Source organism: Phocoena phocoena, chromosome 2 (genome assembly GCF_963924675.1).
Source record: "Phocoena phocoena chromosome 2, mPhoPho1.1, whole genome shotgun sequence".
Lineage (NCBI taxonomy): Eukaryota > Metazoa > Chordata > Mammalia > Artiodactyla > Phocoenidae > Phocoena > Phocoena phocoena.
Window position 1 is genome coordinate 159,272,854 of NC_089220.1, and position 21,018 is coordinate 159,293,871.

Here is a 21,018-nt window from a genome sequence, read left to right on the forward strand (position 1 = left end):
ATTCTGCTCTGCAGCTCAGCTGAGGATCAAAACCCCCAGACCCAAGGGAAAGCCCAAGATGGAGATGGTCTTGCCAAAGGCCAAGAGGAGAGGCTCAGGAAGCCAGCCAGCCCGGGAGAGGAGCCAGACGATGGCCTCAGGCAGCGCATAAGGCACAGGGCACGTCGGGAATCTTGGTAGGACCTCCCACCTTGCCCTCCAATTTGGTTTTAAATCCCTGACTTCTTTCTCTTCTCCCAGTTTAAAAAAAAAAAAAAAAAAAGCCAAAAAGGAAAAATTCATTGGGATACTTTCATTTGTTAAGTCAAATCTAAACTTAGAGTCAGTAAATTGTGTGGTTTTCTTCATCCTTCATGAATGATGAAAACTGTCCATTCAAAAACTACACTAAGACAATGTGTTCCTAAATAGCAATACAGCTTTAATTGTAGGGCATGAATCACCTTGCAAACAAATTACATCACGATGATTTATCAATAGGTACTGTACTGGTTGTTGTCGGGTGTTTTTTTTGGCAAACTTAGAACAAACCAGAGAACAAAATGTAAGTCTCCATCATCATGTAGAAAAATAAAACAAACCTAAAGTATCTACCTTCGTGTCAAGTGATTCACACTGCAAAAGTAAAACTGAAATCTACACTTACAGCAGAGTTTTAAAAATCCTTAGTGTAAGAAACATAACCAATTAATACAGATCAATGCTCATTTATATGGAAAATTTTCCTATACAGAGGTAGAGTCCAGTGCACAGGGCTAAAACAATATTCAATAGTCTAAACAAGACTGAGTCAGGTTTTACGGAACCCACTTTATCAGACTGTATGTACATACATACAATAAATAGACTATACAATTTTTTAAGTAGTTTAATAAACTCCATAAAATAATAGCAGATGCATTGAAATATTTACATAATTCAATTTTCAAATCTCTCTCATTCAAATAAAAGGGATAAAAATAAGATGTCTGCTTTAAAGGCAGCAGAACCTCTTTCCTGAAATGGATGTTGGGTAAAATACGATACTTTACATGGGAGGAACTAATTTGAGAGGTATTCGTATTCAGTTAAGAAAATATGTCCCTTTTTAAGCTATATAGATTAGGGAATATAAAATGATATTTTCTATATGTTTAGGTCTCTATTTCAAATTCTAAATCCAACTCTTACTTGACGAGAGAAGCTGATTCTGGAACCCATACAGAGTGTATCAACACAATTATAATGGAAAGATAATTAACTTTTCATATTCTGCTTGTTTGCTTTTGAAAGTTTAAGCCAGAAAGAATTTGACAGTATTTCTGGCCCAAAGAGTTCCATTTACACATGATACAAATTTCACAGAACCTGACTAGTACTTGGCTTGGTGTTCTTGGGATGCTGGGTGTTTCCGAGTCCCCCCCATTAAGCAAAGCATGTCTCATCTGGAGCAGGCATGTCTGGGGAGCAGGTGGATGAGTTTAGGGCACAGACTCATAACCTAAGATTCCAGAGTTTTCCAAGCTCACACAGGAGGAAGGTGAAACACAGATTTCTGGCTGCCATTTGCCTCAAAGACCTGATGAAGGAAAAACTTAGAAACCTCTGTCATTTGTGACCCAAGAAAATGCGCAAACCCCAAAGCATTGTATGCTTCACTGACCCAGATTCTTAAGACTGATGTGGTATTCTATCGTTAACCCTTTAATTTTACTTGATGTAACAGATTTTTATCCAGCCCATAAGGAAATGAGGGACAGTCAGAAACGAAAATAGACGGTCATAATTAATGACGCATAAACCTTCACAGTTTAATTTTGTATAACTTCACTAAGCACCCACAATGAAAATGCAAGTTGAGTTTTTTATTCAATCATTCTGTGAAAAATACCTCAGTAAATAGGAACATTTTGCCCTTCAATGATCTTCCACGGGAATACCCACCCCCACCCCCGTTTTTTTAAATTTTAGATTTTTAAAAAATTTTATACAAATAGACTAACTTTGATTTAAAGTAAACATATAAAAATTGAGAGGAATATTGCTTGCACAATGGACGTGGAAGTAGAGGAGGGGGTGGGCAGGGGGAGGAAGGGCTCCCACGCGGGCCGCGGGGGAGCAGCCTCCACCAGGACGTCAGGGCAGAGAGAAACCACCGCAGGACCAGAAGGCACAAGCACCCATGTGATCTAGAATGTTCCCGGGGGGAGGAGTCAGGGGGAAGGGCTACGTTTGGTTCAGCACTACAGTCAAGTTGATTCTGCCACTGTGGAGAAAACCGGCTAAAATAAAGGTGCACAGAAACGTGACAAGCGCTCCCCCTGGAGAGGAAGAAAGCTCAGAAGACAGCTCGCAGGAGTTGTGCAGAGAGAAACAGCCAGTACTATTTATTTGGATGTCTGTGCCATGGTGGGTACAAACTATATTCTCTGCTCTGTGGGACCAAAACCAAAACAGAATAAAACAAACAAAAATCCCCTCCCCCCAAACCCCCGAGAAGCAGCAAGAAGGAATGCAAGAAGTCTTACGGGACATACTGATCCAGGTGGGGCGGTGAACGCGGCGTGCGACTTGAATGCACATCCAACTTCGTCACCTACGCCGGGCTTTCCTGTCGGTTCCGGCTACTGACCGACGGTGGGGGTCTTAGGAAATGGCCAAGCCGCTTTCCGTGCCTCTAGCCGACTTCCTTTCCCTTCCCTTCGTCCTCCAGGGTTAGAGTCTTTCCTCCACGAAGGAAGCGCTGTTCCGGGGCTGGGGAAGGCTGGACTGGATCCCACGGTACCGACTTCGCGTCCTCGGAGCCCTGCTGCGCGTGCGCGTGGCGCGGAGGCGCTCATCAAGGCAGCCTGGCGGAGCTATGAATTTTAAAAAAAGGAAAGGAGAAACAAAACCAAACCACCCCAAGACTGTCTTTTCTCGAACTAAAGGAGAAACTGAGGGATGGCACGGCCTCCAGCGGGGACGCCCACGGTTAGGAGATGATGGCCGGGGACCACCTGGGCAGAGTCAGATTGTCAGCACTCGCTGACCGCTTCCTCGTGGGTCTTCGCAGGTCCTTGTACTTATCCTCGCAGAGGCGGGAGATGGCCTGGGGGCAGAGGGGAGGTAATCAGGTCAGCCGGGAGCCAGCGCCCTCGCCCTGGCCGGCCCTCGGCACCAAGGACACTCGGGATGAAGGTGCAGAGGGCCTCTGCACCTCCTCTGAAGGAGGGCTCTAACCCGTGAGCCTCCTTGTCCCCACACTTTCAGCCGTCAAAGTCGGATGGGAAGAGCTGGGTGCACGTGCAAAGCTGAGCTACACACAAGTGTAAGACACAAGAGTCACACAGCTTATCAGTGATGGCCCTGAACCCAGGCCAAGACCACAGGGGCTGGCCCCGGCTCTAACTGGGCTGTGGAGAAAATACTTTGAAAAAATGAAAAATAAAAAGGCAGAATCAAACTTTTTCGGATTCCCAATCGGTAGGGTCATCTGGTAACTTTTTCCTTATAAAAGTGCATGCTGGGAACACTCTTTTTGTGGGTACATTTTTTTTAAAACGGGTTTTTAAAAAACTTCTTTGACTTAAAAAACAATCAGTGCACATTAAGTAAAAACCGCCATTAATAAGGTTATTAAAAATATGAGGTTGTACAAATTAAATCCAGGGCACCTCGTCCTTATTTTATGACACGCAGTATCAGGAACTGCCGTGAGCACACAGCTCAGTCGGCAGCAGTGCACCCGCCGGGCGCCGACACCTCTTACCTCCAGCTTATGGGCCCTCTCCCTGCTAAGGGGCTCCAAGGGGAAGCTCAGGTTGTTGGCTTCCGCCAGAGAACGAAGATCAAAATAATACTTGGCATAAACACTGGAGGGCACGTTGATGTTGAACTGGAGCAATTCGAGGAACTGTCGCTCCAGCTCGTTCCTGCAGAGTAAGCCACAAACGCACAGCTCAGCCATTGTCCCCACCTGTGGCCGCCTGGGCAGGCTGCTGGACACAGCCAAGTCCACCTGGTCCAGTGACCGGAAGGATGAGTCCTGATTAACTGGGATGATCACCAGAAAGTGCTTCAGGGCGACCCTGACACTGAGACTGAGTACATCTGTGCACGCGTGCACACACACACACACACACACACACACACACACACACACGGCAGGCTCTGGCCTCACCTTTCCGCGTGAGCCATTGGCTCAAACAGGGCAGAAGATGCAGTCGAGAGCTGTCAAGTGGAGTCCAGTGAGGGCGGACAGCAGCCTGGAGGACAGGCCTCCCCAAGACCCAGAGGACTGCCCTTCCCCGGGAGGAGAGGTGAGGACGCGCTGACCAGCCTTCCTCTGGACCACGGGAGGAGGAGCGGTTCCCCAGCCCCAGCGCACACCCATCACCTGCAGGGCATGTGAGGACCCCCCTGCTGGGCCCACCCATCTGATCCGGCAGGTCTGGGTGGGCCCGAGAACGTGCATCTCTAACACTCCTGCGAGCTGCCGCTGCTGGTCCTGTCCGCCCGCTCAGAACTACTCAGCAACAGCCCCTGGTCCACAAGGGAGCCCAACAGCTGTATGAAGACGAACCAGGGCGGCCAGAATGCATCTGAAAACTTCCTTGTCATCAGGCCTACTTACAGGCCTACTTCTCCGTAGTTACTGCCGGGGGAGAAGCGTCCTCAGCGACAGGTCTGTCTGGGAGCACTGCTCCAGGGCCACCTCTCCAGGCAGCACCCCGGGATCACTTCTGTCCTTTATCACAGTCTCCCCTCCTTGTCTCCTCGGAGCCAGAAACCGTGACATCTGATGGTGCAGCCTGGCCCCAGCTCAGCACCTGACATGAGGTTGGTGCTCCATAATTCCTGTTACTGAAAGGAGCGCACCAAGCTCAGCCTGGGTGGAGGGATCCAGGGAAGGCTTCCGGGAAGTGAGAGCTGAACTGAGCCCCAGAAGCGACCAGCTCCGGCGGGGAGGAGCCGGGGGGGGGGGGGGGGGGGGGGGGGGGGGCGGGGCAGCTCGTCTGCTCCGGGCCAGGGGCCCCATCTAGCCATCCGAGCCCGTCTAGCGCTGCTATGACAACGGGGGCGGGAGCACTAAGGTGGCAGGGTGGCTGGTTCCCCGACGGAAGCTCCCAGGCAGATTAGAAGCGAGAAACCTCAGCAAGTCGTTATCGAAGGCCTGAGCGCCTCAGAGGGAGGGACCAAGACGTCGCATTCAGGTCATTTAATCGGAGGGGCTGCTTCGATGCAGCTTCGAGAAAGGAGTAAAGCCCCAAATGTGTGTGTTGTGCTAAACTTTACACTTTTAATGACTTGTATTTATGGCTCCTTTCAGTGAGATTTAATAAGAAGTCATCCTGTGAAATACTGGAAGCCAGGTAAAATCTTAAGTGTCAAAAATACGCTAAGGCAGAAGTGCTCTCCTGGGCAACCTGGGAGCTGCCTGTGGACAGACTGCCACCCGGTGGCTAAGAGGTGCCACTGCAGAGCCCATTCTCCAAAGCCACCAAGTTTTTAGTATAAATGCTAGCTATTCCTGCCCCAAATGGTATCTAGACACCACTGCCTCTTGTTGAGGGTATAACTAGGATTAAAGTCAAGAGGAATCTTGTTTTGAACAAGGTGGCAGTTTCCCAGGGTTCCTTGGGGAAAAAACAGCCTTCCTGAATACTGTTTTCTTGAACAGAATGTTTAAGTTTGGGGGGAAATAAAGATTTTAGAGCTTCTGTGTTTTCCAACTAAGGCAAGATTTAGAAAATAAAAATAATTCCCCAAATCTGAATTTCCAAACGGCAGAAGTACATCCTCCAGGGACATCTGACAGCTTGTTATGTGATAAATCATCAAAAAACTAACAGTGATGCAGAGAGAACAGGCTTGATGGATTTACTGCCCCGAAGGGGATAATTATAAGGAAATAGTTCTGATGTAAAACTTTATAATAAATAAATTCAAGTCAATAAACAAAAAAAATTTAAGAAATATTTGTTACGCTAGATCAACACTGTAAAGAAACCCAACTGAACTGATGCCATTTAGCAACTTGCAAGTGGGGTTCTAAAATGGAGTAAAGAGAGTTGTTTTCATCACCTAATGGCCTGTCGGCTTTTGCAGAAAAATGGGCTCACTTTAAAGACCAGCCAACAAGCAGCAATCCCACTTCTGGGCATAGATCCCAAAGAACGGAAAGCAGGGCCTCTGGGAGGTGTCTGCACACCCGTGTTCATATTCACGACAGTGTTATTCACAGCAGCTCAAAGGTGGAAGCAACCTACTTACAGTCTGGATGACAATTATCTTAGTAACTGCTTTCACCTTGAAATGTAATCAAGAATTTTTTTTAAAATATGCTCATTTTATTTTTCTTGCTGTCAAACACTTCATATTTGTCTTACTCTTTATGATAAAGAATGACATGTAGGAAGGAGTCATACAGGTATGCAGCAGGAAAAGCCTCTGGCAAAAGACCCAAAACACAAACAGGAGCTCCCAGGGCAGCACAAAAATGGGGTGCTCAGCGAACCAGCAACAGGAAGAGGGGGGGCAGGGTGGGGAGGAGCCCGCACTGGTCACTGGGTCCAGGGACCTGTATGTGGACCGGGACACAGTGGAACCTGCTCCAGCTCAGAGCTTCCTCAAGGAAGCCAAACAAGACGAGAAAAATATTAGCAAGAATCATGTCAGAAATGCCTGTAAACCATAAGGAACTGTAAGAAATTCATGTGATTGAGTGTTTCCAAAACAGCTCACTGCTCCTGGGAGGTTCTGACCCCACTTCTTGTACGCCCGGCCCCTGGGACCCCAGCCCCCGGGCCGCAGCTAAGTGTGAGCTCAGGATGGTGCCCTGAGAACACGCAGCCCGACCAGGACAGCACAGGGGGACCTCGAGGACACAACGCTCATTTTAAGCAACTGAACTTGCAAAACGTGACAAAAGCAGTGAAAGACTTCTCTCTGAACAGAACAGGTAACATTTTAGCCCATCTGCTGCCAGTCATCAGTCTGCAGTGGATACAGAGCTGGGATGAGCCCCACCGCAGACAGGGAGCAGGAAGGTAAAGGAAGGTTCGCCTAGAATAAGGCTTTCAGCAACTGTGTCCTTGCTCGGCCAGCCCACAACAGACGTGCAATCACATCCACTCATAACCACACTGAGCAGGTCCACAAAGGGGAGGGTTTCCTCTGCAGACACCCCCGCCCACACTCACATGTCCTCCACCGTGATGTCCTTCAGGATCTGGCAGTAGTCCACGTTCCACACGGCCTGGTCGTCCCATACCTTGGAGGCCAGCAGGATGGCCCCCAGAACAATCCGCTTCCAGTTGGCCGGACAGATGTCAATCTCTGCATATGTTAGAAGCCTTTCGAGGTACACCTGGAAGACACGAGCACGCCGGCGCCCGGTGACCTGCCTTGTTACTGCTCCACACCCGCCAACACACGCGAACCAACTCCCAGCTGTTCACTTCACTCCCCCAGCTCAGCTTTAAACAGGCGCTGACAGCCTGATCACACGTATTTTAAAAAGTCAAAGGGCTCAACGAGTCTGAGGCAAAATGGGCTGAGAGGCACACTCCGTAACTGGATGTGTGGATGAGGCAGGGCCCTTAAGACTCAGGGGCAGGAAAGTGTTCTAGGAGCTGCGGGTTAATTTCTCACACTACCAACTATGACATCAACACACATTCAACAAACCACCGGGCTTCCCTGGTAGCGCGGTGGTTAAGAATCCCCTGCCAATGCAGGGGACACGGGCTCGACCCCTGATCCGGGAAGATCCCACATGCCGCGGAGCAACTAAGCCCGTGCGCCACAACTACTGAGCCTGCGCTCTAGAACCCGCGAGCTACAACTACTGAAGCCCGCGCTCCTAGAGCCCATGCTCCGCAACAAGAAGCCACTACAATGAGAAGCCCGCGCACCGCAACAAAGCGTAGCCCCTGCTCGCCGCAACTAGAGAAAGCCTGCATGCAGCAACAAAGACCCAACACAGCCAAAAAAAAAAAAGTTCCGTTTAAAAAAACAAACAAAAAAACCCAAACCACCAATGTGCCAAGAAGGAGAACAAAGGATATGAAAGGAAGAAACCTATTTTTTTCTATCTGTAGTTGTTTCTCAATTAAACTCTTTATTTTGAGGTAATTGTAGATTTACAGGCAGTGTTGATAAATGTATCTTTTTTTATTATGGTAAAATACACACAAGATTTACCACTTAATCATTTCTGTGGCATTACGAACAGTCACAGTGTTGTGAAATCGCCACCATCTATCTCTATTTCCAGAACTTTTTCATCTTCCCAAATTGAAACTCTGTACCTATTACAACTCCCCACTTCCCCTCCCCTGGCCCCTGGCACCCACCTTTGTACTTTCCGCCTCCGTGACTGTGACTACTCTAGGTACCTTACATAGGTGGAATCGCAGTGTATTTGTCCGTTTGTGATTGGCTTCTTTCATTGAGCATAATGTTCCACGTTGTAGCATGTGTCAACATGTCCTCCCTTTTCAAGGCTGAATAATGATCCATTTTATGTATGGACCACATTTTGTTTATCTATCATCCACTGACAGACATTTGAGTGGTTTCCTCTTTCAGCTACTGTGAATAATGTTGCTGTGAACGCTGGTGTACAAGTATCTGTTCGAGCCTCTGCTTTTGATTCTTTCGGGTATACACCCAGAAGTGGAACTGCTGGATCATATCATAATCTATGTTTAATTTTTTGAAGAACCACCATACTACCTTGCACAGCAGCTGAACCATTTACATCCCCACCGGCGATGCACAAGGGTTACAATGTTTCCACATCCTTGCCAACACTTGTTGTTTTCTGTATTTTTTTTTAATTATTGTTATCCTAATGGGTGTGAAGTATCTTTTTAAAAAAGATTTATGTATGTATGTATGCATGTATTTGGCTTCACTGGGTCTTAGTTGCAGTACGTGAGAGCTTCGTTGCTGCGTGAGGGATCTTCAGTTGAGGCATGCGGGCTGAGTTGCGGCATGTGGGATCTAGTTCCCTGACCAGGGATCGAACCCAGACCTCCTGCATTGGGAGCGTGGAGTCTTAACCACTGGACCACCAGGGAAGTCCCTGAAGTGGTTGTTTTTAAATGAAATAATTCCAGCTGAAGTTGTAAAATGAAACCATGTAATATAGGATTTATAAACTGCCATACTTTAGTTTGAAGACCAACATCAGAAATACCCACAAAGCCCACTGCTTAAGCTGGATCACAAGGTACGAATGCCTTTTTAAAGTCTCCCTTCATAAAAATCTGTTTATTGGTATGTTTTACATTTTTCTGAACCGTGGAATGATTACTTCCATAGTTTTTACAAAGGTTGATGACTAATTCTTCTCATTCTACCAAGGAGAGAATCAAAAAGATGTATGATAGGGAATTCCCTGGTGGTCCAGTGGTTAGGACTCCACACTTTCACTGCTGAGGGCACGGGTTCAATCCCTGGTCGGGGAACTAAGATCCCACAAGCTATGTGGTGCGGCCAAAAAATAAATAATGTATTTCTTAAAAAAAAAAAACAAGCAGGAAACTGAGGCTGGACCTAACTCCAGATTTTTTAAAGCAATTGTTATGAACAGTCTTCATCCAGATCCCTAAGACTCTATTCCTTTATACAGATGAGCTATGTAAACCTCTCCAAGCTCCCCAATGAAACAGCTCCTCATTGACTCAGTACAGAAAGAAGGCTACTCAATTTTCTTCTTACTTTACCATAGTTGATAGATATTAACAGGTACACTAGATAATATTTAAGGTAACATTTAGAAAAAAATAACGGGCATCTACCATGTCTGATATTCCACTAGGGCTAACTAGAGGAATCACACATGAAAATACACTCCATTACTGAGGGAAGGCAGTTGTTATGTTGGGAGATAAGGCATTCATAATAAGCGCCACTTAACAGCATGTAATTTAGCAGAACTTGCCAGTAAAGCTATATTCAAGGGTCAGCTGCAACTTCTTTAGTAAACTCCCACTTGGGTGTTTTAATTCTCTGCCAAGTAAAATAACGGACAATTGATTCTTTCTCAACACCATTCCCCAGACCGTTGCTAACAGGTACACTCTTGCTCAATTAAATTTTCAGATTTACTTTCATAAGAAGGACCATCCTTGGGAGTCTCTAGAAAAGAGAGGCCAGTGAGCACTTACTGAGCTACAAAGAGCATTCAGTTGACTGTAGAAAATAAAACTGTTAAAGGCACGGGGGAGGGAGAAAATGCAAGCTCATGGAATCCAGGATATGTGACCAAACTTCCGACGATGCTGGAATTTTTCCATGGATTTTAAAGAGCAGCACTGGGTCCATTCACCTTAAGACTCTCGTACCCAGAGCTTAGCCAACTGGGACCTCAACAGCGCTTCCTATTTGCTAGTATTTGAAGGAGCACAAGAATGAGATATTTGGATTCGTCACTGGACACCATCTGAACAACAGCTTTTGACTTCCTTAGAAACCACTAACGTGACCCTTCGGGGTCAGAATGGATAGATTCCACAGGTCGCCTCACCATCAGAGCACCAGCCTCTGAGAGGCCCTTTGGGGCTGCAGTCCAGGGGCTGAATGGCAGCCCTCATGGCCATGCAGCAATGGCTGGACCTGCCAGGCCACTCGAGGGGGACCCAGCTGGGCTGGCATGACTGGTGCTTCCTGATACAGCCAGGAGCAAGTGGCTGAAGGTCCTGGAAGCTCCTTGCACAGGCAGGCTGCAGTCTGGTTCCTTGTGTGCAGCAGTGCAGAGGTAACTGTGGGCCCCCCCTGCCTCCCTCTGGGCACGCAGCCAAGAGAAGGCCCAGGAGAAAGGCCGAGAGAGACGCAGCTCTGCCAGCTCTAGACCGGACCTGTTCTGAACGGCTGCTTCTACCTCTAGAGACTGGAGAGAAGGGCAGGATCATCATACATGGGGCTCACTCAGAGCTCGCAGCTGTCTCCCCTCTGCCCACAGGCCCCACGCTGACTTGGCCAACCAAGCAGGCCCCAGAGAATCGGTCTGCAGGGCTGGGCCTGCTGTGCGGGCCCCGAAGCTGCTCACCTTTAGGCTGTAGCCAGCAAGACCGCCATATATGTATGCTAATCCCCTGCTAAGCCACCAGCTGATGTCACAGGACAAGAGAAGATTGCAGCAGTTCCAATGACTGACAAACACACACCACTCTGGTAGTACTCCCAAGACAAACTAGCCACCCTCCCAGTCCCCCTCGGAGACAGGGAAACACACTTCACATGTTCTCCATGTCTCTGCAGAAACTGTGTCCTCCACAGGACACTAACCTTCTCCTTCATGCCAATAAATCCAAACTAGATAAGGCACTACAGGGCACGGTCAGGTCACGGTTTTCTTAGGAATGGAAGGTAAAAAAACCCCACCACATTCCATCTGCAGAAGCTTCAAAATAAATCTTTCATCATGGTGTGGATTTTAGTACTAATCTTATCCACAGTGTCATCTGATTTTCTCACCCTTCCCTCCCCTTTATCACAATCTCCTTTCATTAAAATATCAATCCTGCTGCCCAAGGTGTGTTTTGTTAAGGATGTGACATCCTTTGGAGGAACAAAGCTGAGCAATAAATATGCTTCCCAATCATGACCTAAGGACCTATCATCACTCCAGATCACCAGAGGAAGACTTGTTGAATGTCTGTTAACCTACCAGGCGGCAAGTTCCATGAGAGAAGAAATGAACAAACAAACAGGTTACTGTCCAATCGTCCGAGAGTACAGGGCTCTTAGTGTGGCAGAGACACAAAGGGTCCTGTACACTTTCTGTCACACACCAATCTCTTCTCAGGAACTGCAGGGATGACTTTCTGGTCCCTCGGGGCAGCCCGTGCACTGGCAGAGCTGACTTCTTATCTGAGTTGCACACAATGTCAGTGACGAAAGGTCAGTGACAATGGGCTACACTGTCAAATCTATTTCCCAAATGAGATGTGACCTAAAGAGTCCGTCCCTAAGGTTTTCAGAGTCTAAGTAAGGTTACAGATTTTTATCCCAAGTCTTAAAGTGCAGATTTATGTCCATGCTGTCTCTATCTTACAGACACATATTTACATGAAAATCACAAAAGAGAAGGCAGCAACTACAGCAGTCCTTCCCATATATCAACTTATCACATCTGATCAATGGTATTAAACCTCTGCAGGGAACCAACACCAGAAACCTGGACGTTAATGAGGAGGCGCTGGTCCTTCTCAGGCCCTTGGGCCCCATGCTTCACTTACCTGCACGCAGCATTTCAGCTTTCCTGATTCTGAGTGCGATCTGACAATGGGCTTTAGGTGGGCACTGTGGAGCAGACCACACACGCACCCTCTTTTAGGAGATCCCGTCGCTACCCTCCCAGATAAAAGACAACCCTGAAGTGGTGCTGTGCTTCCCAGGTCCGTGATGGACATTCCTGCCTGCGCCCCACTCCACGACCGCATCACCCTGTGGGCACTCACCAGGGTGACAATGGCACATTCCGCAGTCAGCTGAGCAGCACTGAACAGTGTCCGAACAAACCGGTAAATCTGCTTCTGCTCTGGGTTGTGTTTGTCATAATCTGGTGGCACTTCGCATTTCTGGGAAAGGAGAGATTCTCAATGACTGGCCGCCCAACAAGAATAACAGAGACACGACTGGACAACACCCTGAGACCCCGGGGGAGGGTTACCGAAAGAGGGTGAAGGTTCTCATCGAAAATATCCAAGAGCATCCTTCCATCTGGGTCCCTGGTTGGGGGGGCGGGCCGGGGGGAGAAATAACAGAAAACGGAGTTTACCTTCTGCAAGTATGAGTGCCAGTCAAAAGAAAACAAAAATATATTTTGATTCAGCTGTTATTTCAAGAAACAGAGGCCGTGCTGTTAAGAGATGCTACTGATTATTCATGAATTATAATTTGTTTTTCTTGGGGACAATACTTAATCATTTTTGAATAGTCCAAGAAATAAAGGTTATGAATCACATTTAGTTTAATTAACTTAAGTGAAAATCTAGATTTTCATTTCCTGAGTTTTCAAATGAACCAAATCTAAATTTCTTTAACCTCTTGTTTCTGAGCAAAGGCTGACAGATCTGTTTAAACCATCCTTACGTTGTGGTCGACAAGAAAGAATTCTGAGGGTAACAATGAACACTCATAGTGTGTCCTGGAGATTAGTTTGAAAGTTTCACAGCATGCAACTTAACCACTTCGCTAATGAGGAGTTTCATGATTGTATATTGAAAAACAAAAGGGGACACGTAGAAAAGTGTAACTGGTTGTTACCAAGCCGGTAACTGCACAGACCCATTTAAAGTGGCAGCGTTCACTGTGAGCTCAGCAGGGCCGCTGGGCTCTGGGGGGTCGTCCACACTCCACTAGTGATGGCTCTACCTCCATCTGTTTTATGTCATTTGAGTTTTGTCTAAAATTTTTTCTTTAAAAACTAAATTTGGAAACCACTGCTTTGGTTAACAGCACACAATTTTCCAACGTCAACTAGGCTTGCAAGTATCAGAAGGCTGCAGATCTGTCCCTGACACGCACGCCCCGTGGCAAACACTACAGTTTCTGTTCTATGAACTTACTGTCTGCGTCAAAATAAAAGCGAAAGAAAGAGCTTGGCAGGACAGCTCAATTTTCATCCCTGTCTTTGCCCAGTGGGAACTGTTTTTAAAGCTCTGGGCATTCATACCTGTGCTGCTTTTCACTAGCCTGCAGGACAGACAGCAAAGATTTAGATGAACCCGAATAAAAGCACGGCTCAAGCAGTCAGGACTGGAGAGTGGGGTGAAAACATAAAGTGCACCTGGCGCTGAGGAATCACGATCCCCCTCGACTGCCAACCGCCCCTGCCAGGTACTCAAGGAGGAAGGTGAGGGACGCCCCCAACTCCTCAGGCTCTTCAGCCCTGTTCAGTTCTCCTGAGGAGTGAGAGCCCCTGAAACACCATTCAGCACTCTCGAGAAACTTTCACAAGTAATTTTAAAAATCAAAATGTAGGTTCAGAAATATAAATAAGGATTCAGAATTTAAGCTAAAATGACTCCTCTGAGAAGTGGATTTTGCTTTCACTTCCATTAAAAGCTATGAATCTCAGCACAGTCTCTATCAAAGCTAAGGGATCTATCACCAGTCCCTGAGGCTGGGTCAGTATGACCTGTCAAAGAGAGAGTCTGCAGACACCTCTTCTCAAGACACTTTCAGGCTACAATCTGTAAATTAATCATGCTTGTTTCCACAGGCTGACTTTTCTGTTGGACTCTCTCCACTTCCTCTCGGCCCAATGTATCACCATTAACCCAGCAGAGCATAGCATTTAAAGTCTCAGTGGTATATTGCTTGGGTTCAATTCCCAATTCCCCACTTTACTAGTTGTGTAATCTCAGGCAAATTATTAAAAAAAAAAAATCTCTCTATGCCTCAGTTTCTTTATCTGTAAAATGGAGATAATGTCAGAATCACCTCATGGAGCTGTTATAAAAAATTAAATGAGATAAGGCATGCAAAGAGCTGACCAGGGTGGTCAGAGTAAGCATTTAATGGAGTTGGGTCTTATTATTAATAGCTATGGCTATAGATTAGCTTTGAGGCCCAGAGAGTCTAAGAACTGAGAAATCGGAGACGCTAATGCGAAACTGTTTTGAGAACACATCTGAGTTTCACCAATGGTATTACATTGCTAGTTAAGACCTAAGTGTTTAAAAAGTGTGAACTACTATCATAGAAATAAGCAGCAAGACGAATCTACACCGTCACTAAGTTACTCTGGTCAAGGTTCGAAGTTCCAGTATCCTACATTTTGTAAGTTCGTAAATCCAGACTTCTCAAGCACTGTAATGAACCGTGAATCACAGTTACATTACAGAGAAAGGTCATTACAGAGAACACCTTTCCTGGTATTTGCTTCCAATGGCTGTGTTTTCCCATAACCTGTCCATCACAAGCTCTGTCATCTACCCTCCACGTCACTGCTTGTCACAACTCTCCCTTGTCCCCTTCCTAAAGTAGACTCCAGGGCTGTGGCCCCCACCACGGAGACCCACGCTAGCCAGAAGGTGACTTTGCTGGTTCCCGGAACTGTTACTACACTCATACAACACATGTAAATGTCACACCCGTCAGTGGAACAGGACTGCAGTGAGAGTGGCTTTGTTCTCATGAAAACGAAGAAGGATGCTTCATAAAGACCCAATAAAAGGAAATCACTAAAAACAAGTTTGCTGTAGATCAGGTGTGGTCAAAGCCTAAAAGATTCTACACTCATTGTTTAGCAAATGTCACAAGTTTTCTCGCTATTGATTACAAAAACAAACAAAAAAACACACACAAATCAGGTGTGGCTTATAAAAGGACAGCACTTCAGTAATCAATGCCCCACGCTCAAAGCAGAAGCCTCAGTGCTGCATAAAACTGGCAAATGAGGGTACTTTTACATGTTTTATGTTGAATTAAAATGCTTAAGGTAAATGTTTAAATGATTCTTCTGTGAGTCCCTGTTTTAACTGACTTTTAAAATTAACTGAACGATCTCCAGACATCTATCAGAGAGAGAATTTCTACTACATTAAAATAGTTTATGACTAAATTTACAACAAAACTTTTTCTACTGAATTGAAACTATAAACTAAACATTTTTTCATGTTAAAGCTGCACACAGAAAATTGTTTAAATATTTTATAACAGACAGAATGTTTAAGCAAATTATACAGAAAATAAAGTCAAGAGGAGGCTGAACATTGTCAAGAAACTCTGTTCTGTTTTGCTGGCTTCATTTGGTGTCCTCTGACTCAGAAGCAGTTCAGCATTTACCTAGTAAGTGTGGGTAAATTGCACTAACTTTAGAGATTCTATGAAAATGAAATAAGAATATAAAACTCAAAGGCTGAGGAACTAGAACGTAATAGGAAAAACATCACAGTAGATGATGTGTGATGTTTTTAGCACAAAATTAATCAAAATCCACCTACCTGTTTTTGATGTGGTAATATATTGCGAGAGCTACACTGTAAAATAAAATGCAGACGTTCAGTGTTCCATAAGCACATTCAAGATGTTATATATTATCTGGCATCAGTCTGACCATAAATATTTAAAATTTAAGTAAAAAACGACCCATCTGAACAGCCCCGCTTAATTCACAATGCTGATTAAGAAAATGCATTCTTCAAAGTAAATCAATCAGGCACTTATTTTGAGCAATTATTAAATCTTTTCCAGAAACACCAAAACTTCAAGTGATATTCAGAAACAAATTTCTCTTTCTATCTGAAATCTTAAGCTTTCTTCACTTTAAAATATAGGCACTATGTAAAAAATAGGTGGTGAAATCAAACACCTCTAGAAGTCTCCAACTCAGCACCTGCTGTTTTAGAAAATTAGTGGTTTCTTTATAACTACCATCAAAATGTGAATATTACCCACAGTGGTTTGCCATTTTTCTTTTAAATCAATAACCTCTTGGAAATCTGCCTAATTTATTCATTCATTTGCTGAAATGGTAGTGTAACTCTTATTTGTAATACCTCAAAATTTTATTTTACATTTTAAAAGATCTGAATTTAATGAAGACATTCCTATCCCCTGAATTTTCTTCAAATAATGTTTTTCTGATTATAAAATGTGTTACATTCAGATTGAAGAAATTTTTGGAAAATAAAAAAAGTATACAGAAAAATAATTCCTCTGCCCAAAGATTATTACTATCAGCTTAAGATATAGAGGTATTTATTCGTCTCTACCTAAAGCAAACAGGTTTGCATCCCACTTTTATCCTCATTAACATTTTTCTTACCATTAAAGTGTTATTCAAAAACGTGACTTTAAATGGCTGACTATATTCCATTACATTGTTGAATAATTTATTAACCATCCCCCTACTATTGAACATTTAAGTTATTTTTAATATTTTTGCAATTATGATTAACACCATAATGAATATACCCACAGATAAATATTTGTGTGACCTATCACTATATTATTTCCATAAGAAAACATCCTGTACTTGGAATTACTTGCTCTAAGGTCATTAATAACTGTAAGGCTCCCCACATATACATCCCAGTATCTTTGCAGAAAAGCTGTACCAGTGTACTTCCCCACCAGTGTCTGTCTCACCTCCCCTTCACCAACACTCACCTTGAATGTTTTGAAAAAATGTTCTCCAACTGGACAGGTTAAAAGTGTAACCGTTTTCAATTTGAGTTTCTTTGATCACCTGTCAAGTTGGCAGGGTTATTCGTGTTGACTGCCCAATTTTTTTTTATTATTTCCTCTTTTGCAACCTGTCTAGATCCTTCCACAATTTTTGTTTTACTTTAAAATGTATTGAGGAGGCCAAAAATTTATTTTTTAAGCTTCTAAGAACATAGCTAACTGTCTGCATCAGATTGTGTTCTCAGAGCACAGAAACTGCCATCCAGGGCACCAACATGGAGGTAGAGGGCTGGGTCCCAAACACCTCAGCTCACTCGGCGGCGGCACTCACTCAGAGACCTGGGCATGCACGCTGGACTCTGAGTAGCTCAGATGTTCACCCACGACTTAACATGACAACAGCTCATCTCTATCAAAAGAAAGCATCTCCTTCTAAATCTCTCTTTCCAGATCTATTAATTCAAATGATTTCAGCTAAGTGTTAAAAGTATCCCTGAGCATATGTAATATATTCTCTTCCTCCTAACATCTTGAAAAGCATCTAAGCTGATGAAGGAAAGTGGGGTGAAGGGACTTCAGACGTTTAAAAAATAATGGTACAGTTTTCAAAGTGCCTTCACGTACCTTAAAAGCCCTGCAATGGGAAATAATAAATGTTACTGTTTCTATTTTATAAATAAGAAAATTCAGGTAGAGACACTAGATGTCGGGATTTCCGACTTGTATCATGGTTTTATGCCCTTTCATTCTATAATGCTGCCTCTAGAAAAAAGGAAGAAAGTACTGTTTTATTCATTTAACAGTCCTGCTGTGATGATTAAATTGAATGTTTCATATGATTGGGTTTGGTATAGTGATTACTTTAGTTGCTTTGATTGATTGAGAAAAATATGGTCCCTGCTTCCCCTGTGAGGGAGCACATCACAGGAAAATCACCACTGCACTGAAGTCAGACCAGCTGGGTTTAAAAACTGGCTCCTTCATCAATTAGAGTTTATCCACCTCTCAGAGCCTTCAATTCCTCATCTAAAAAATTACAATTCAACCCACATCACAGAGTGGTTATTACAATCAAATGAAGTGTATAAAAGCAAGATCTCAAATATAAAGTTCTAAAGCAAAGTTATTATTATTATTATTATTGTTGTTGCCCTATGAATAATTCCACCTCAAGAGGTCTTCCAGCTTCTGTAGATGGAGTGAAGGTCTTCGGGGCCCCAAGGTTACTGTCTCCCAGACCTCCAGAGTTGAAGGCAAGCTTGGACGTTATCATGACTCAGGCCTCCGTAAAACACAGTGGCAGCCTGTAGGCCAATGTCCACTCAAGATCACACCCCGGAAAGTGAGAAAACCAAGCTGAGGACGCACGTGTTGGGCCCAGCTCCACAGGCCAGCTCAGTCGGTCACTGTGAAAGAAGTGACTGCCGGGGGCAAAGGACAGTCAGCTGAAAACAGAATCAATTCCAGGCTTCAGGCTTTACTCCAAATGCCCAGCTTTGGAGGCCTGCTTATTCTGCCATGTCCTCAGAAAATGGTGAGGTCACCCAGGACAGGCTGACCAGAGGGTTAGATCAACTGCCCTTGCTGCAGAGCCAGGAGGGAAGGGGAGCTGGGAATGAAGAAATGCTATTTTCTTGGTCAGGAAAACAAAACATGTTTCTGACCGCGGGCACTACCCTCGCTGTACTTCTCACCTAGAGCTAAGTCAGAGGTGCCGGGTTCTGGCGGGTGTACGAAGCTGCTCTCGACCCTCAGGCCCGGGGCTGCGGATGGTGTGGGCAGCTGCGAGCGGCCCTCGCTGCCCTCCCCCCGTCCTCTGGGCACCATCCCCGTGCTCACACAGGATTCGGGGCCTGGGTCGGTTACAGCGGCACAGGGGTGGGTGGCAAACTAAATTCATACCACAGCCACTGGCCTTCAGGAGAAAGCTGGGAAAATCAAGTTCTCAGAGAAGATATTATGCCTGTGAAGAAAATGAGCACAGAATCGTGCCCAAATGTGTCACACTGCTGCTGCTTCTCTTTGACAGTCAGAGCCACTCTCAACCCTCCACCCATTCCTGAACCAGAATTCGTAAATGTGTGTTCATTTTGGCAATCCCTGATTTACAGAAGGGTTTTCTTTTCTTTTCTTGTTCTTTTTTTTTAATATGAATTTTATTTCAGAGTACTTTTCAACTCCTGGATTTCCATTTGGTTCTTTTGTAACCTTTCCCCCCCACCCCCACCCCAGCCGCATCACGTGGTTTGCAGGATCTGTTCCACAACCAGGGATTGAACCTGGGCCACGGCAGTGAAAGCCTGGAATCCTAACCGCTAGGCCACCAAGGAACCCCCCAGAAGGGTTTTCTTCTAAAATTAGCTTAGAAAGCTATTGTTAGAACCCAGAGCATTTTCTCCAAGGTCCTACACGGTTTATCAGGAGGCGAGTTCAGCCCACGAACGCTCACTCTGCCCACAGGAAGCTGAACTACTGATTAATGAGTTTGTATCAATTTTAACATCTTGGGACAGGAGGTCACAAGGGCCTTGGCAGGTGTAGGATACGGTTAGGCAGAATTTTAGAATAGGAGGGCCTTCAGACTTCCAATCTCCCTGCCCTTCATGACATTCGTTCCCCTCGTGCTGTCAAAGGCCCTGGCTGAAGTTACCCAGGCCAGCTAACACCTCAAAATGACCAGAACCAGGTCACGTGTGACATACGGGAATTTACAGGGAAGGATTCTGATGGTATTGCTACAATTAGGGCCCACCCTACCCAGCTCCCAGGTCCAAAACGTACATTTTTAAAAACGGCACATTTTAAAACAAATAAGCGACTGACTGAAGGCATCTCAAATCTGGGTGGTGTGGAGAAGCGTCCTCTGGACCAGGGGAAGCCACAGCATCCACACTGGATGCCTCCTCTCGGCACTCAGCCATCATCACTGGCCCAGCTGTCCAGCTTCTTTTCCTCCCGGTATTAACCACAGGTTAAGCTTACAAGGGAACTCGAAGGCAGTTGTTCACTGACACCAGGGGTTCTCGGCCTTGGCCACCTATGAGAATCTCCCGGAGGGGTTGACATTCCAGATCCTGGATCTGCGGGGCCAGACATCACACCTCAGTGGGGCTCTAAGCCCTCGGGGGCCTTGCGGGTGTGGCGAGCTGGAACCACTGATTCACAGACCACACTTGTGACTGCGGAGCTTCTACCTCCTAGACTCCACACTGAAATATCAAATTGTCACCCAGATCTCCTACTGGGCCCCGGAGTGTCTGCGTCACAACCAGTGGCAGTGTGAAGTCATCCCCAGGTGAAGCACTGAGCAACAGAGTCCGAGCCCCTGGAAACCCACAGCTCCCGCCAGTCCTGGATGGAGGGTCCCAGGCCCCAGGGAGGCGGGGCTCTAGGGCTCGAGCGGGTGCCAGGTGCCAGGTCTCCAGGCTCCTGCTTCCTGCCCCAGCACCTCCCAGACCCCGGCACAGAGCCCAGCCCCAGGGTAGGGCAGCTCGGCCAAGGGCAGGGCGGTAGAGCGAGGGCACATGTGGGCTCCCAGCCGTGAGCGCCCACTGTGGGGTGATGCCTGCTGGTCCCTCAACCAGCAACGGAAGGAGGGAAGAAGCTACGTTCCCGTTTAGATCTTAGAAACAAGCTACCCATAGGGGAGAAGGCAGCCTCCCTCTAGGCGGGCCCACCTCCCACCTTCCGCCTGGAGGGGGCACCGTCCCCACTGCTTGGCAGGCCTGACTGCCATGTGTGGGCACATGCAGAACAGGGCTCTGAGGCCTGGACGCCTGGCCCACTGGAACACAAGAAGGCTTCTTATTTACAAACACAAACACTCACCGCACATGCTAACGTGGACTGCTGTTAAATGTGGACTCTTCTTAAATGAGCGCAGAGGCAAAATATCCCAGGTTTTTC

The 21,018-nt window shown here is 45.9% G+C and overlaps 1 protein-coding gene across 3 annotated transcripts in view; it reads right to left on the reverse strand.

The window, feature by feature from the left end:
• Positions 1-2,340: 2,340 nt before the first annotated feature.
• The window catches only part of CCNY (cyclin Y), a 126,358-nt gene continuing 107,680 nt past the window's right edge, over positions 2,341-21,018 (reverse strand). For 2 of the 3 annotated variants that reach the window (XM_065870961.1, XM_065870959.1), the window contains 6 exons: positions 15,927-15,962; positions 12,647-12,704; positions 12,435-12,554; positions 7,164-7,330; positions 3,731-3,893; positions 2,954-3,070 (listed from right to left, as the gene is read on the reverse strand). In XM_065870961.1, the coding sequence (XP_065727033.1) occupies positions 2,954-3,070; positions 3,731-3,893; positions 7,164-7,330; positions 12,435-12,554; positions 12,647-12,704; positions 15,927-15,962 (661 nt within the window). Of the gene's footprint in view, positions 3,071-3,730; positions 3,894-7,163; positions 7,331-12,434; positions 12,555-12,646; positions 12,705-15,926; positions 15,963-21,018 lie in introns of all 3 variants that reach the window. The other variant, XM_065870960.1, reaches the window with a different exon arrangement.